This window comes from Danio rerio, chromosome 6, assembly GCF_052040795.2.
Source record: "Danio rerio strain M-AB ecotype USA chromosome 6, GRCz13ab, whole genome shotgun sequence".
Classification (NCBI taxonomy): Eukaryota; Metazoa; Chordata; class Actinopteri; order Cypriniformes; family Danionidae; genus Danio; species Danio rerio.
In genome coordinates this window covers 24,340,001-24,355,863 of record NC_141026.1, presented here as the reverse complement: position 1 = coordinate 24,355,863, position 15,863 = coordinate 24,340,001, and the positions used below count along the sequence as shown (strand labels likewise).

The 15,863-nt window shown below is 34.3% G+C and overlaps 2 protein-coding genes across 8 annotated transcripts in view; one reads left to right on the top strand and one right to left on the bottom strand.

The window, feature by feature from the left end:
• The first annotated feature begins 567 nt into the window (after window positions 1-567).
• cd7al (cd7 antigen-like) lies at window positions 568-6,515 on the top strand. Its single transcript, NM_001083876.1, is given in 4 exon segments — window positions 568-699; window positions 1,515-1,868; window positions 3,320-3,426; window positions 6,262-6,515. Coding segments are annotated over 4 exon segments (699 nt in total). The 5' UTR covers window positions 568-638; the 3' UTR covers window positions 6,439-6,515.
• Window positions 6,516-6,787: 272 nt separating this feature from the next.
• rhot1b (ras homolog family member T1) overlaps window positions 6,788-15,863 on the bottom strand; it is a 25,982-nt gene continuing 16,906 nt past the window's right edge. For 3 of the 7 annotated variants that reach the window (XM_087255740.1, XM_087255743.1, XM_087255741.1), the window contains 6 exons: window positions 14,066-14,196; window positions 13,311-13,394; window positions 12,974-13,096; window positions 12,641-12,843; window positions 9,643-9,765; window positions 6,788-7,448 (listed from right to left, as the gene is read on the bottom strand). In XM_087255740.1, the coding sequence (XP_087111866.1) occupies window positions 7,331-7,448; window positions 9,643-9,765; window positions 12,641-12,843; window positions 12,974-13,096; window positions 13,311-13,394; window positions 14,066-14,196 (782 nt within the window). In that variant the 3' untranslated portion in view covers window positions 6,788-7,330. 7 annotated transcript variants of the gene reach the window in all.

Genomic DNA, 15,863 nt, shown 5'->3' with positions numbered 1-15,863 from the left:
GCATTTAAAGTTCTTTATAAGTAGAAATGCTTGCTAACAGTAAACACTAGTCTGATCTGTAAGTAACAGTCTATGTTTCAGAAGTAATAGTTTAACATTTTTAGGGAAGACAACCAAAACAGACACCATTAAAGCATGTTATGCACAGTGATTCCCAATAGTTTACCCCATACACATATTTATCCAAACACTAAATTAAAGCTGAATATATTTTAAAGTATTAACAGTGGGAACGAACAGATCTGTGGATTACATAATACTTGATGCATTACTAGGAGCCACCTGTGTTCCTTTTGGAGTGAGATGCAGGCTTGTTTTTACTCATTGTATATTTCTAATGAAGCCATTTCATATGTATTCATATGTTTAATATAGTGTTATTAAATACCTATTAAACATTAAGCAAGTGAAGAAACTGCAAAATCTTGACAATCTTTTCACAATAATGAACTGTTGACAAACCACACTTCAATGGTTTTCATAAGCCGCCAAACCACACACCCCACCCTTTAAGGTGGAGTCACATTTGCGTGCTCCTTATATTCATGTGAGATGATTTCTTTGTTAAGCTCAAAGACATTTCTGGTTTTCTTACCTCAGCTAGGCTACTATTTTCTTACTCATCTTACTCTTGAAAAATGTTTAGTTTGAAGCATGCTCATGTTATTATATGGTTTCTTATGACTCCATCTGTGACTGGTAAGTTAAAGTCTCATTTAAATATTTTGTAGCAGTTTCTTTATTTTTAAACTGGCACATTTCAGCAGTGAGCTGACGTGATTAAATGTTTGTCCAGTGAAATTGGAAAGGCATGTCAAATGTTTGTTCTCTCATAAAGCTTATTACAAATTTCGGTTTGTATTATCAGTCTAGAACAGGAGTCGGTAGCCTTTTCTAGCAAAGAGTCATTTTATTAGTAGCAAATGCATTTTTGTAAAGAGCCATTTGGATGTGTTTATAATTTCAAAATGACTTTTAAAAAAAATAATTTTCTACTGTATTACTATAAATTACTAAAATTATTATAGTATTACTACTTCTATATTATTTGTAAAATTTCTATAAATAAAGCAGGTTTAGGAAAACCGTAATTTATGTCCATGCACAACTCAAAAATATGAAGCACCACATGCTGAGCAGGTCCATAAATGAAGAAAGAACAATAGATTTAAACAACTTTCATGAGTGGTGATGGCGAAACTAAAAATACTAAGTTAAAGATCAAAAGAAAATCACTCACTGGGATATTTAAGACTTTAGAGAGCAGTGTGCCTATTTTCTTTTGATCTTTTACATTGTTTATTTTAGCAAACGGATTTTTAGTGATGTTATAGTTTTTTAAACTGTAAAATAATATTGAAGAAAGACAGCTGAAGGGCCACATATATTTTGATCAAAGAACCACATGTGGTTCGAGAGTTCCCCACTGGTCTAGAAGCTATGTTAGGTCAATTGAATGAAATGATGTTATTCATCTTGAAGAATGTGACTAATTGTGAGCCCTTTCTTTGTAGCACATGGAGGTATCGTTTACATTCACAAAGTAAGAAATTCCTCAGTTGACATTTCTTGTGAATCTGCAAACAAAGAGGAACAACCATTTGCCTTTTCGCTGAAACGAAGATTGCTCCAGTCCAGACAAGTTCTGTATCTTTCTAAAGGACGATCACCATATATCAATACATCTGATGAAAAGGATCGCATTACTGTACGCGATGAGTTGGAAAATCATGCGATTCATCTGACAATCTCAAACCTCCAAAGACGAGACACAGATGTATACCACTGTGTTTTCCACTATGGAGTTCTCCCATATGAAAAGAATGTACCTGGCAAGACGGAGTTCTTCATCTATGTTGAAGACAACTGTAGGTGACCTTTACTGACATCATTTCAAAAATGAGTTGAAAACACTCCAGTGTTCAGTTGCATAGCCTCTGTGTTTAGACTGGCTTATGACATAATGTGATCTATACTAGCTATTACTTGGTAGTTAGATCTTACTTTACAGATTTAAATTTGACCAATCAGTTTTTCATTGACAAAAAGATAAAACCAATCTTAAGGAAAGAAATAATAATCATGGATGATTGTAAGGCAAGCAGTTCATGCAGTCTGTAATGTCCTCTCTAAATCCACATAATAGTTTAATATTGCAATAAATCTGCCACTATAACAAAAGGTCTTATCAGTCAGCTAGCTTAGTATCTGAATTTTTCAAACAACACACTTTTTTAGTTACATTAAATCAGATGCTAATATTTAGGTAACAAACCTTAATAAATCTTATTAACTAGCTATTCATGTAACATTAATGTAAGCCACAGGTGTCCAGGAGTTTATTTCCACCTCTAATTAAACACACCTGATCAAAATAATTGTGTCCTTTAGGCTTGTTTGAAACCTACTTGTGAGTTGAAGCAGGGTTGGAACTCAACTGTTTTTGAGTTTGACACCCTTGCAATAAGTGAAACAGTGAGTCAAAGTGGAAGTTGTCAATTACTCTTCAGACCTCCAATCGATTGATATTATATCAATCCAATATTTTTAAGCATTATCTCATAGGTCAGAGTGATTAATAATAGCAAATGTTGTACTGAATATACAAATACAGTTGAAGTCACGATTATTAGCCTCCACTTTAAAATAGTTTTTCTTTATTTAAATATTTTCCAAATGATGTTTAACGGAGCAAGGACATTTTCACAGTATGTCTGATAATATGCTTTCTTTTGGAGAAAGTCTTGTTTGCTTTATTTTGGCAATAATAAAAGCAGTTTTTAATTTTTAAAAACATTTTAAGGTCAAAATTAATAGTCCCCTTAAACTATATTTTTTCGACAGTCTACAGAACAAACCATCATTATAAAATAACTTGCCTTACCCTAACCTGCCTAGTTAACCTAATTAAGCATATACATGTTATGGCAAATATAAAATAAATCAGTTATTAGAAATGAGTATTAAAACTACTTTGTTTAGAAATGTGTTGAAAAAAAAATCTACTCTCGGTTAAACAAAAATTAGGTAAAAATAAACAGGGGGGCTAATAACTGTACATAAGCAAGCCCTTAATCATTGATAGCCCTAATCATCAAAGTTGTCCTAAACTATAACAAATGACACCCATGTTTGTCTTATGACAATTTAGACGTTTTGATCCTCTTCGAATGTCAACTACTACAAAAAAAAAAAAAAAAAAAACTTAAAATCATTAGCAAAACATTTGTTAATGCAAAAAATAAAGGTTGTATTTTGTATTATAAAATGCACATATTCATTGATGGTCAATTACTGTATGGTTGTAACTGTTTTGCAGCTCATGAGCCTTATAATTGTTCAAACTATCTGCCATTGCTGTATGTGATCTCTGGAGCTGCATGTCTGCTGGGTGTTCTGGTCTTTAGCATCACTGCAGCTTACTGTGTAAGTACTTTAGATATCATTTTATATTTGATTTTAGTAGGGGAGTTTTGAATGAGCCGTTACTGCATACTTGTTGTCTAGATAAGAAGACATAAATGTAGTGCTTTTAATCAGTCAGTGATATCTTCTTAGTCGCTTTTGTAACAAATGCCAGGATTCATTCCAACGACATTTCAATTAATCTATTTTTAAGTGACACAAAAAAGATATAACCTTGAGGAAAATAAAAATATATAAAAATATAAATATGTAATAATGGATGATTGTAAGGCAATATTATGAACATTTATGATTAGTTATTATGAACTAATGATGAGTAATGCATGCGCCAATCATGAACTAATGTTAACTACAACAGGAGTCACATGAGTTGATGTGTGAATAATGGCTACCTTAATTACTTAGTACATGACTGTTAATTAATGTAGTAATTACCACATTAGTTTGTTTAATTTAATCATCATGAACTCATATTTTAATGTGTAGTTATATTGTGACTACTTGGAGAGACACATTATCATTAACCCATTCTTAACTACTCATGAACTCAAACTAGTTCATTTACACTGAGTAACAGTGGAAGTGTTGTCAACATCAGCATGAACAGTTTAAACAGGAGTTCATAAGTAGTTGAGGATGAGTTAATGGTGACGTGCCCCTCCAAGTAGGGTCGTGCCATAACTATACATTACCAACTCATGAGTTCATGTTGGTTACATTTAGTTTAAACAGCAACATGCATTAACAAGTAATTAAGCTAGCCGTTATTCACACATGAACCCAAGTTACTCATTTTGAAGGTAACTTTAGTTCATGATTAACTCATCATAAATTCATAATAAACTAATGTTTAGTTTACATATCAACACATCATTATTCATGTACTATTATTGTAAAGAGTTACCCATGAATGTAGTGCTTTTAATCATAGTCAGTGATATCTTCTATTTCACTTTTGTAAAATTGCTAGGATTCATTCAGTTCACTCTTCCACAACATGAGCAAAGTTGACCTAGGAATGCTAACAACAAATCTCAACTGTTAATTTACTGGAGCACATTACATGACTAATGCTTTCTCTAAAGCAGTGGTTCTCAAGTTTTTTCATCAAGTACCACCTCTGGAAAGAATTGCCTCTCAAAGTACCACAATAATGAGCAATATTGAAATACAGCAGCGCAGTAGGCCCGATAAAGCAGCTACAGCTCTGCACAGTTTAAGAACAAGGCAGATTAATATTGTTATTTATTAGTGTCAGACACTTTAAACATTATAAGTAGTTTGAACATTACCACTGTACTGTGCTTAAAAATAAATACAAACAAACAACATTTAAATTAAAATATGCTTTAAAAGTTAAAAATGAAAGGTTACTGTTCTTAAACAGTAAAAAATAAAAATCCAACTCCTGTACTCTACCTGCAAATGTAAAGTATTAACATATAGTAGCCAATTCATCAGCACCTGAAAATGTTGCCTGGACCTTAAACGTAGGTTATATGTTGGGCCAGACGGAATCTGCGGACGTTTTTTGCTATTTCTGCAGAGAATGTTGGTAAAAATCTGCAGATTTTTGTGGAATTATTTTGGGAGTATCATAAGTAAAACCTTAATATGTGAAATATAAAATATCTTTTTAACTTGTATTTATAATGTTTAAAATGCAAATCCAATTAGATTTACTTCATTTGGTAAACAAAGGCAGTCTCTCATATAGTATATCTACTAAAAGACATATTACTGAACATATTGCATTGTACGTAAATCAGATGAACATTTTCATATTAGTCAATAATATTACTGAAATTAATTTAAAAACTGAATAAGTATTTACACACAATTACTCAAGTAAATAAACAGAATTATTGATGGGCTAACAATCGCATGCAGATTCCTTGTGGGCCTAGTTATACGTCATTAAATTCATATATAAATTATGAAATATCTGAAGTAGAAGAAAAACCACTGAAGTGTTCTCTTTTCCATTACATATTTTACTTAAAAAAAAAATGTGTATTTGTAATGTGAAAACTGCTTTGTGAGCTTTGCTGGTGTGAAGGGAGAACATAATTGATGTAACATGACACATGCACTGTTGTTGTGCACCATGTGTAAAGTTTTGAAATAGTTCAACAAGTATTCAGTAACTGCCCCTTGAGATTGTAAAAGATAACATCCAGACTTTGCTGTAAGCGAGTGTTTGTTTTCTCATTTGAAGATCTTTTACTGTCTTGCTACTATATTGGTTCAGCTAAATGATATGCAAGATATTAATGAACATTTCTTTTACTTTAAATAAAGACATTGAAACACTGAAATAGTTGACCTGTTAAAATCTTCAGTGACTAATGTGCCATGGTATACTGCATGTGGTTTAAAAGAAACTGTCTTGCAGTTAAGCTTTTTTTAGCATTTGAATAATTCATTAGTGGGCATTAGTGTTATTAAATGGACACTAATTGATGGCCAATAAGTCAGGAGTGAAAGGAATGAATATAAATTGCATTTAATTAAACAGCACACCTACTTAAAAGCATTTTTTTAAAGCCTAAAACTAATTTGGAGAACTTTCAGTCTTGCGATTTACAATGTTATATTATTATTATATTGGTTCGGCCAAATGAAATGTAAGATATTAATTAACATCTCGCTTTAAGAAAAAGAAATTGGAATACTCAAATATTTGACGTGTTTAAATCATCAGTGACAATCATGTCATGTTATACTGTATGTGGTTTAAAAAGAAACTGTCTTGTAGACCAAATATGGTTTACTTCCCTCTACATATTTACCGTTTCAGTTAAACCCTCACTTCTGATTTCCTCTCACCAACAGTGTAAATGCCCTAAACGTAGAAAGTTGCAGCCTGTAGTTCCTGTTTATGAGGAGATGGCCGGGGTGCGGCCTGCCAAAGGAAAAGCCACACGCTCTCACACAGATATTGCAAAACTGGAAGAAGCAAACAGTTCTGGGGCAACCTTGTTCGGCAACCAAAACCTTTATGTAAATTAAATCAGTGAAAAGTAAAGTCGTGAATGAGAATTCCCTCAAGACGATGTTCTTGAAAAGTGTTTGGTTTTTGAACAGAAAAGTCATGTTTTCGTCTTTTAAAATATACCTCCATGCCTGCACGCCTTCTGTAATTTCATTGGTACAAAATATCCACTTGCAGCTTTAATCGTTTACCTTTTTGTACAAAATTGATAAACCAAAACAGATATACTGTTTCACATTTAAGAAGTATGCGTTATATATTTTATTTATTTGATGGTTCTGTTTCTGACAGTGTTATACTTGTTCTGACACTGTTATAGACAGTGGCAAACACTTTAAGTAAATAGTTGGCATCTGACAAAATGTATTTGTGTAGAACTAGTTTATTAAAAAGGTGGAAATGACAATGAAAAAAAATCCAGTTGATATGTTTAAATCATTGATCTGTTCAGATCTTATGTAAAACAGTAAATCATGCAAATAAAGTCTTGAACATTGTGTCTGCAGTTTCACATTTACATGGTTTCCTGTCTAACACTTGGTTTTGATGTAAAAAAAAATCAAGTAAAAACGGTTGAGCACAGATTAACAAGCTGTATGACAATTTAAGACAAAGGTGAGGGCAAAGAGCTGCATTTATTTGCTTTAGATATGACAGTTTTTACTCGCATGGTAACAATAAATATCTTTCATTTACATATTTACAGTTTGCTTGGATCATATTTGTATCATAAAAGCATGCTAGCTTTCAGTCTCATAGAATCTCAAGACTTGGGAATGTAAACACTACAATAATGAAGTAGATATATAACAGCTTAATGCATCTTTTGACAAATGTAATATTCCCATTTCTACCAGTTCACTCAGCAAATGAGCCGACAGGATGTCAGTAAAGTCATTTTTACTGTGCTCATCGGTTTCTGAGGAGGGTTCTGTATATGGCAAAGCCAAGCACAGCACAAATTGTGGCTCCAACGCTCGCTTTGAGCCAAAGTGAAGAGTTTTTCAGCTCAGCATGGATAATATGCCTGAAAAAGAAAATCAAATGAAGAAGGGTTGAAAAGCTGAATTAATGTAACAGTAAATGGTGTACAAGTGTTTAGGGAACAATGAGATGGCACCATCTTTGAGTTTACACAGAGACACTGAAACTAAATTTACTACCAGTCATTAGATTATTAATAGACCAAGTATCTGCAAACATTTGATTTTAAAGATCTCCCGAGAGACTCCAAATGACTTGCATGCAAATTAAGAGCAACCTATTCTAAGTTCTTTGACATGTAGTTACGATATGTGCATATTAACAGAAGAAATGGACCAAGCAAACAACAGGAAAGAATGAGGACATACTGTAGGTACATACACAAACAGTGTTGTTAAATATGCTATGAGAGCAAATCCAAGATGAAAGAAGATGACAATGTCAGTGGCAAAAAATGGCAATAACACAAGGAGAACAAAGGCTTCAGAAAAGGAAACAGACAAGAAATGGGTAATAAGTTGGTTCAATGTGTTGCAACTTTAAGCGTGTGGAACTTACATTTCTGCATGTCAAAAGCTGCAAGTTAGAACGCAATACAATACAAGTGTGTGTATATATATACACAAAGCTGGTAGAATCGAACCCAGATCAGTCAGTCAACCTCAAATTCACATTCATGTCCCAGTCTGTGCTACAGCCTCAAGAGCCGAGTTTGTGTTTTCATGTGTACATGTATACATAAATAATGACATCCCTTCTGTCTAGAATAATCAAATGATTATTTCAAGCAATCAAGTATAATGCTGAGCTGACCCCTGTCTCCCCACAATCAATCTCACCATCACTTGTGCACTTGTAGCGGCTTTGGAATCCATAAATGCCATCTCCAATCTGCTTTTATCCAAACACTTTTTTTTAACAATAGGGAGTTTTGTCAGAGACTTGGATATTGAAAATCTGCCATATAGGTTCATTTTAACCCATGGCTCTTCTAAGGCTAAAATATATAATAATTATCATGTCCAAAAAAAACAACAACGCAAGTGTCTATGCATGCTTGCATGTTTGTGTGATGCATGAGTAGCTGGGCTCCCCCGGCGTGAAAGTCCTCAGATTTTTAATTTCAACAAAGGATTTTACTCATCTACTTAAATAGCACAGGGACTTTTTCCTTTGGGGTGTTTCCTGAGAGGATATGTAAGGTAATACTTTAGGGAAGTTTTTATTCCATGTTTGGTCCAAAAAACATAGTAGTGCCTTACAAAAAGCTGTGAAATACCTTTTATTCCCCTGTTTCAAACAAAGTGGATCATCACACATTCAATTCTAAATCAAAATATTAAGAGATTCTATGCCTCACAGATGAGGCTTGAGTTTGGTACCTGGAGACTGTCAATGACCAGTAGATTTGTAAAGAACATATCTACTCTGATCAGTCCACGTTTGTCTTTGGCCCATCAATGTGTTTCGTAGCATTTTCAGCTCATTCTGTACAGTTTATTTTGTGTGTGTCTGTGTATGTACTTCATAGGGGTTCCTTGTCAACAGCTCAGCTTCAAACATTTTTGACTGTAACTGTAATTTCATATGATAGTTAATATCTTTGAGAGGTATGGTTTTCCTGCATGTTTGCTGTTTGTACTCTTCACATCCATTTTAACTGCAATTTGCTTGTTTTCTTCTGTTCGTTTCATTTTTTTTTTAGTTTAAAGCATTTGAGGTCATTTTAGATCAGCATCCTATAATCGATTGCACTGTGTTTATAGGTTTTATCAGTTTTTTAATTAGATCATACTATTATTTTGAACGTTTGCAATAACTTACTGTATGCCACAATTCAGAAACTGACTTTCTGTCTATGACAGAATGAATTAATTCTCATTAATCTCCATGCAGCTATTATTTAGATCACACCTCTTTTGATGCATTAACTTATTACTAGGAAAAACAACACAGCCAACTGTTGTGTCATGTGTGCTGATTGTCCTTTGACACCACAACAATTGCAGGAAAATCAATTGCAATAATGTCACTGTTGCTAATTTCAGTGGTTACTGATGTTGTACTGCTATTTTTGGAACAGAACTGAATATTGAATAAACTAATAAAGCTGCAAATAAAGAATACTAAAGCAAACCAGCATTACAGCAATCAAGTAAATAAAGAGGGGAAAAAGAATGAATAAAGATCAATAAAGAAGAGACATGCGAATGTCAGATGTAGGGTCAAGATAGAACCTGCTAAGGATGACAGTGTAGAGTTTGGTCCGAACCGTCTGCACAAGCTCAGAGTTGAGGAAGTTCTGGCACAGACAGAAGGTGCACCTATTACAGGTACACATACAGCGCAGACGTGCATGGCTGCCAACACACATGCAAATGTCAGAAATTAGTCTTTTCTTTAAAACAAAAAATTAAAGTATTTTATGTAAAGTGTATTTAAGTAAACAGTGTCAACCAAAACATTATAAGCAAAAGAATCAAATGCATTTATGTATGCAAATGCAAATCAATAACAGATGTAGCATCCTCTGATGTGTTTCTTTTCTCAGGGTTCCCACTTTAAGTCAAATATCAAATTACAATTTATTATTGTAAAAATAAAAATATATTAAAATGGTTTGGCTGAATATAATTTAGCATGACTTTAATAGCCACTATTAGAACAGCAATGGTAAAATTTACCTCCAATTATAAAAACAAATCTGAAGTACTTAATTAATGTGGCCATGAAGTGCTTCCTCTTCCATGTTTGATAGCTTGATAGATTCACAAACTTTACATTTAGATTTTCCCCAGTTTTGAACGGGTAATTTTATGCCAAAGCTCTTTAATATCTCTATTATACTGACATGTCTGACTTACTTGACAGTTACAGTCCGGTGGAATAAACCCAACTATAACAATAGGTGTGAAACAATATATGTATGAAAAAAAAAAAACGAAAACACACACGCAGGCGCGCACGCAGGCGCGCGCGCATGCACGCACGCACGCACGCACGCACGCACGCACGCACGCACGCACACACTCACACACACACACACACACACACACACACACATTTTTGGCTCAATATATTAACACAATGAAAATGAAATGAAACAAAGATGTGCTTTATCTGCAGACTGTCAGCTTAAATTTGAGGGTATTCACATCAAAATCAGGTGAACGGTGTAGGAATTGCAACAGTTTGCAAATGTGCCTCCCACTTGTTAAGGGTCCAAAAGAAATTGGACAGAAAAGTAATCATAAATCAAACTTTCTCTTTTTAATACTTGATTTAATTACAGCCTGAAGTCTGGAACACATAGACATCACCAGACGCTGGGTTTCACTTCTGATGGTGCCCTGCAAGGCCTCTAGATCAACTGTCTTCATTTCCTGCTTGTTCTCAGGGCATTTTCTCTTCAGTTTTGTCTTCAGCAAGTAAAATACATGCTCAATCTGATTCTGATTATCAGGTGATTGACTTGGCCATTGCATAAGATTCCACTTCTTTCCCTTCAAAAACTCTGGTTGCTTTTGGATCATAATCCATCTGCACTTTGAAGCACCGTCCAATAAGTTCTGAAGTATTTGGCTTAATATGAGCAGAAAATATTGCCTGAAACACTTCAGAATTCATCCTGCTCCTTTTGTCAGCAGTCACATCACCAATAAATACAAAAGAACCACTTCCATTGCCAGCCATACATGCCCACGCCATGTCTTTACTGCCACCATGCATCACTGCTTAGGATCATGAGCAGTTCCTTTCCTTCTCCATACTCTTCTCTTCCTATCACTCTGGTACAAGTTGAACTTGGTCTCATCTGTCCTTAGGATCTTGTTACAGACCTATGAAGGCTTTTTTAGAACTCTAATCTGGCCTTCCTGTTTTTGAGGCTCACCAGTGGTTTGCATTTTGTGTTGAAACGTCTCTATTCACTCTGGTGTTGTTATCTCTTGATTGTTGACTCTGACATGCATACATTTACCTCCTGGAGAGTGTTTTTTTTATCTGGCCAACCGCTGTAAAGGGGGTTTTCTTCACCAAGGGAAGAATTCTTCAGTCGTCCACCACAGTTGTTTCTGTGGTCTTCCGGGTCTTTTGCTGTTTTTAAGAATGTCCCAAACTGTTGTTTTGGCCCCATCCAATGTTTTTGCTATCGCTCTGATGAGTTTGTTTTGTTTTTTTTCAGCCTGATGACGGCTTGCTTGACTGATAGTGAAAGCTCTTTGGGTCTCATCTTGAGAGTTGACAGTAACAGATTTCAAATGCAAATAGCGTACTTGAAATGAACTCTGGACCTTTCATTTGCTTATTGTAAATGGGATAATAAGGGTATAACACACACCTGGCCATGGAACAGCTTAAAAGCCAATTGTCCAATTGCTTTCGGACCCTTAACAAGTGAGAGGGACATATGCAACCTGTTGTAACTCCTACAGCGTTCACCTGATTTGGATGTAAATACCCTCAAATTAAAGCTGTAGTTGAAGCACATCTTGTATATATACACTCTACCAATCAAAGGTTTGGGGGACATTTTTTCATGTTTTTTTTTTCTGTTCAGTAAATGTAAAAAATTAATTGTAAAAAAAAAAAAAAAAAAAAATATATATATATATATATATATATATATATATATATATATATATATATATATATATATATATATATATATATATATTACATTGTAAATAACTGCTGTGTGTGTGTGTGTGTGTGTGTGTGTGTAGATAGATAGATAGATAGATAGATAGATAGATAGATAGATAGATAGATAGATAGATAGATAGATAGATAGATAGATAGATAGATAGATAGATAGATAGATAGATAGATAGATAGATAGATAGATAGATAGATAGATAGATAGATAGATAGATAGATAGATAGATAGATAGATAGATAGATGCTTGTCTCTCTCTTATGCTTGTCTCTTTCTTACACAATCAGGGACAAAAATAGGGAAAGAAAAATATCACATGGATTTCACAGACTCCCCTAAATGTTATTGTTTATGTTTTTTTACAGTGTGATTTTGAAATGAAGAACAAAAAACAGTCATCTGACTTTTTAGAAGGGGTTTCTGACATCATTTTTAGCCTGAGTGAACAAACTAACCATGTGCTAGCTTTAATGTCATGGAAATAACCCAAAGAGAGATGACAAATTAAACAGTGGTCTTTCAAATCTATCAAAACAGAGTTTAAATACTTGAATTGTAAATAATAAAAGCACACTTACGGGTACACAGCCATGGTGGCAAGTTTGATGAAGATGTCTTTGCTGGGAGCTCCAGCAGTGTTACAGGTATAAGACTGAGGCGGTGGCATCTTGTGCTTGCGGCAGAACTCAAGTGGAGTCATACCGTATTGCTGCTTTGTCTCTGGCAGGTCTGACTTTGCAGCAATCAACATACATGGAGTCTTACTGTCCATGAAGTATTGCTGGTAAATAAACCAAAGCAAACATACATGTCAGAATGCTACAACAAAACAAAGTAAATATCACAATTTATGTAGAACACAGCATGTCTAGTGACGCTATGTCTTGTGAACAATATAATATTAGGCAAACCTTAAAGATTTGTGCACAGTACTCAAAAGAACAGGGGTTGCTGACATCATAGATCAGACACGCAACGTCACATGTAAGTTCCATCTCAGACAAGAAATCAAAATCTGGGAAGACTTTATGGAGCTGAAGGAAAAACAATAAGTTTTAAAATTCGGTTTGCTTTCAATGAAACAAAGAATAATGACGATTACCAAACAGTGGTGATTTTGCTGAACTCTTCATGTGGCTTAAACACATGCTTGAAAAACTGCAATATTTAACTAAATAATGGTTCCTTACACTGAAAAAACAAACTATCTGTAATGCGTAAGATCCTGTAAGACACAAAACTATTTACCAACAAGTACTTCTCCTGTCCGTAAACATGCGCAGTGCTGATTGCGTAGTATGATTTATGTTCCTCTCTTATGGCCCTTTGATGCTGTGAGAAACAAACAGCAACAGCTTAAAGAAACAGAAGTCATGATGACTGCATAGATATCATCAGAACTAGCAGAGATAAGCAGGCTTTGACAAAATTGATCACTGCGCAAGAGCTCATAAACAGAATTCTGTATACTAGTACATTTTGAATGGCTCAAGCTTTACATTAATTTACTATGAATGAACACAAATTAAACAAGGGCAGTGGTATATATTTAAACCAAAATTCAATTACATACATAATGTAAAACATAAAAAAGGTACATTTCGTCACCTTGGAATAATAAGTTTCTATCTGCATTCTCAATGATTTTGAGATATTGAGCTTTAAAGTTTTTGCATTCCATATAGCAAACAGTATGTGTGTAAAACAATTTTTTTTAATTAAAAGTCTTAAAATGTAAACAACTTATAAAAAAAACATCCCATTATTTAAATAAGTTGTCATTTAATAAGAATATGTCAATAACTCAGTTTTGACAAAAATGTCAGATAGAACCTTATAATTCTAAGGTGACGATTTTACAAGTTAAACTTTTCATTTTAAACAAACGACTAATTTAAAAGTTACAATTAACACATAGGGTGCTTATTTGAAGTTAAGCTGTTTTTTTGGTTTGTGGCTTTGTGTTAAGTGTGTAGTTAGGTGTTTTTTTCTTGTTAACTGACCACAAGATTTCTGCCAAGGAAGCCCTGCAGGAAGCCAGTTTTGCCACTTCCAGTTATTCCAAACACATGACAGCGAAAAACATTCCGTTGTGTCTGTTTCTTCTGTAGGTCAAGCTTCTTATCACGGGTCACTATCATGTGCAAACACATTTAGGTTACATTAGGAATTAGTAACACTTTACAGCAAGGTTCCATTTGTCAACAGAACTAAAATAGCTAGCATAAAAACTACTTGTAGTTAAAGGTGCTGTTTGTAAGTTTGACACTGAGTGTTTGAACTTGGTATTGCACTTCTGGATCAAAACACATCAAAACACTGGTCCTCCTCTGACCAGTCCACGAAAGTGCAGGTTGCCAGATTGATGCGAGTGTGCCTGACTGTCAAGGCTGATTTAAACCGTTTTCTAACTAAAAGCAACAACACACGATAAGAGGAAATATTTTCCTTACTAAAAGGAGTTTTTTGTCCTATCCAACACATGAAACTTCTACTTTAGAAATGGCTTCTATTTCTCACAGGTGAACAACAGGATGAACTATGATCACCTCAGGTACACCTCATGTGCATTATTCAGTGTTAAATGCTAACAATTCGAGTTTGAATGCCATTTTGCGTTGAAAGCAGCAGCAGATAGTTCACCTCAGATCCCGATGTTTTAATTAGATTGTAAATGCTACCATGTCGCTTGAGTGCAGTGTAGTAATCTGCGCTTCTGAGTGGCTGTATTTAAATTTCTGTTGTGTTTCATCTGCTGCAAACAGCCAAATTGCTTGTCACTGCAAATCTTGTCTTGCGTGTTTACGAGACGGGGCTACAATGTAACCTGCTCCCTTAATGTTTACATTTGTAATATTATTGTTAAATATTAATATTAAAATTATTTGCTAATTAATAAGGTTGCATTTTCGGTCACTGGCACATGCTTTTAGAGTTTTCCTGACTAAATGAATCAAATACGCTGTTTTCCATGAAAGCCATCAGCTGTGTTGAAATATATTAAAGTGGCAGTGAACGAATCAAAAGAACCAAAATGAAGACAGCCGTTCCGACATGTAACTGACATTTTCAAAGGAGAAAAACTGACTTTAACATTGTTTTTCATATAAACAAGTATATTCACTTAGTATGTTTCTTTAATATCTGCAAACAAATTATGGTATTTTTATGCTTTAGAACAATCAAAAACTTACATACAGCACCTTTGATGAATGCTATTAAATAACACAATTAAACATGTGTAAAAACCATAACACATTGGGCTCTATTTTAACAATCTAGGCACAAAGTCCAAAGTGCATGGTGCAAAAGCATTAAGGGCGTGTCAGAATCCAGTTTTGCTATTTTAAGGATGGGAAAATATGGTTCGCACTGTGGCGCATGGTCTAACAGGGTTGAGCTTATTCTTTTAATGAGTTATGTTTTGAGAATAAACCAATCAGAGTCTCATTTCCCATTCCCTTTAGGAGCCAGTTCCATGGCGCATTTGCTATTTACATGGCAGACTTTGTAAGTTGAAAACCTGAATGCTTCACTAGCTAGAAAAACAGTATAAAACAGCGGGGATATAAAATTACGTTCACCTTTACTTTCACTTTTTCCTTATCCAGGAATGAGAGAAAGAAAGTGTCGTACGCACTCCGTTGAAGACATCCATTAGCGATTAGGTTAGTTACAAAACTATTTCTAAATTCAGTTTTAAAAACATCCAAGTTATATCCAAACACACATAAAGTCTAAAACCTGAGGCGCACAACTAACACGCTCTGCGCTGGTCTTTAGTCCCTTAAGCTGGTCTAT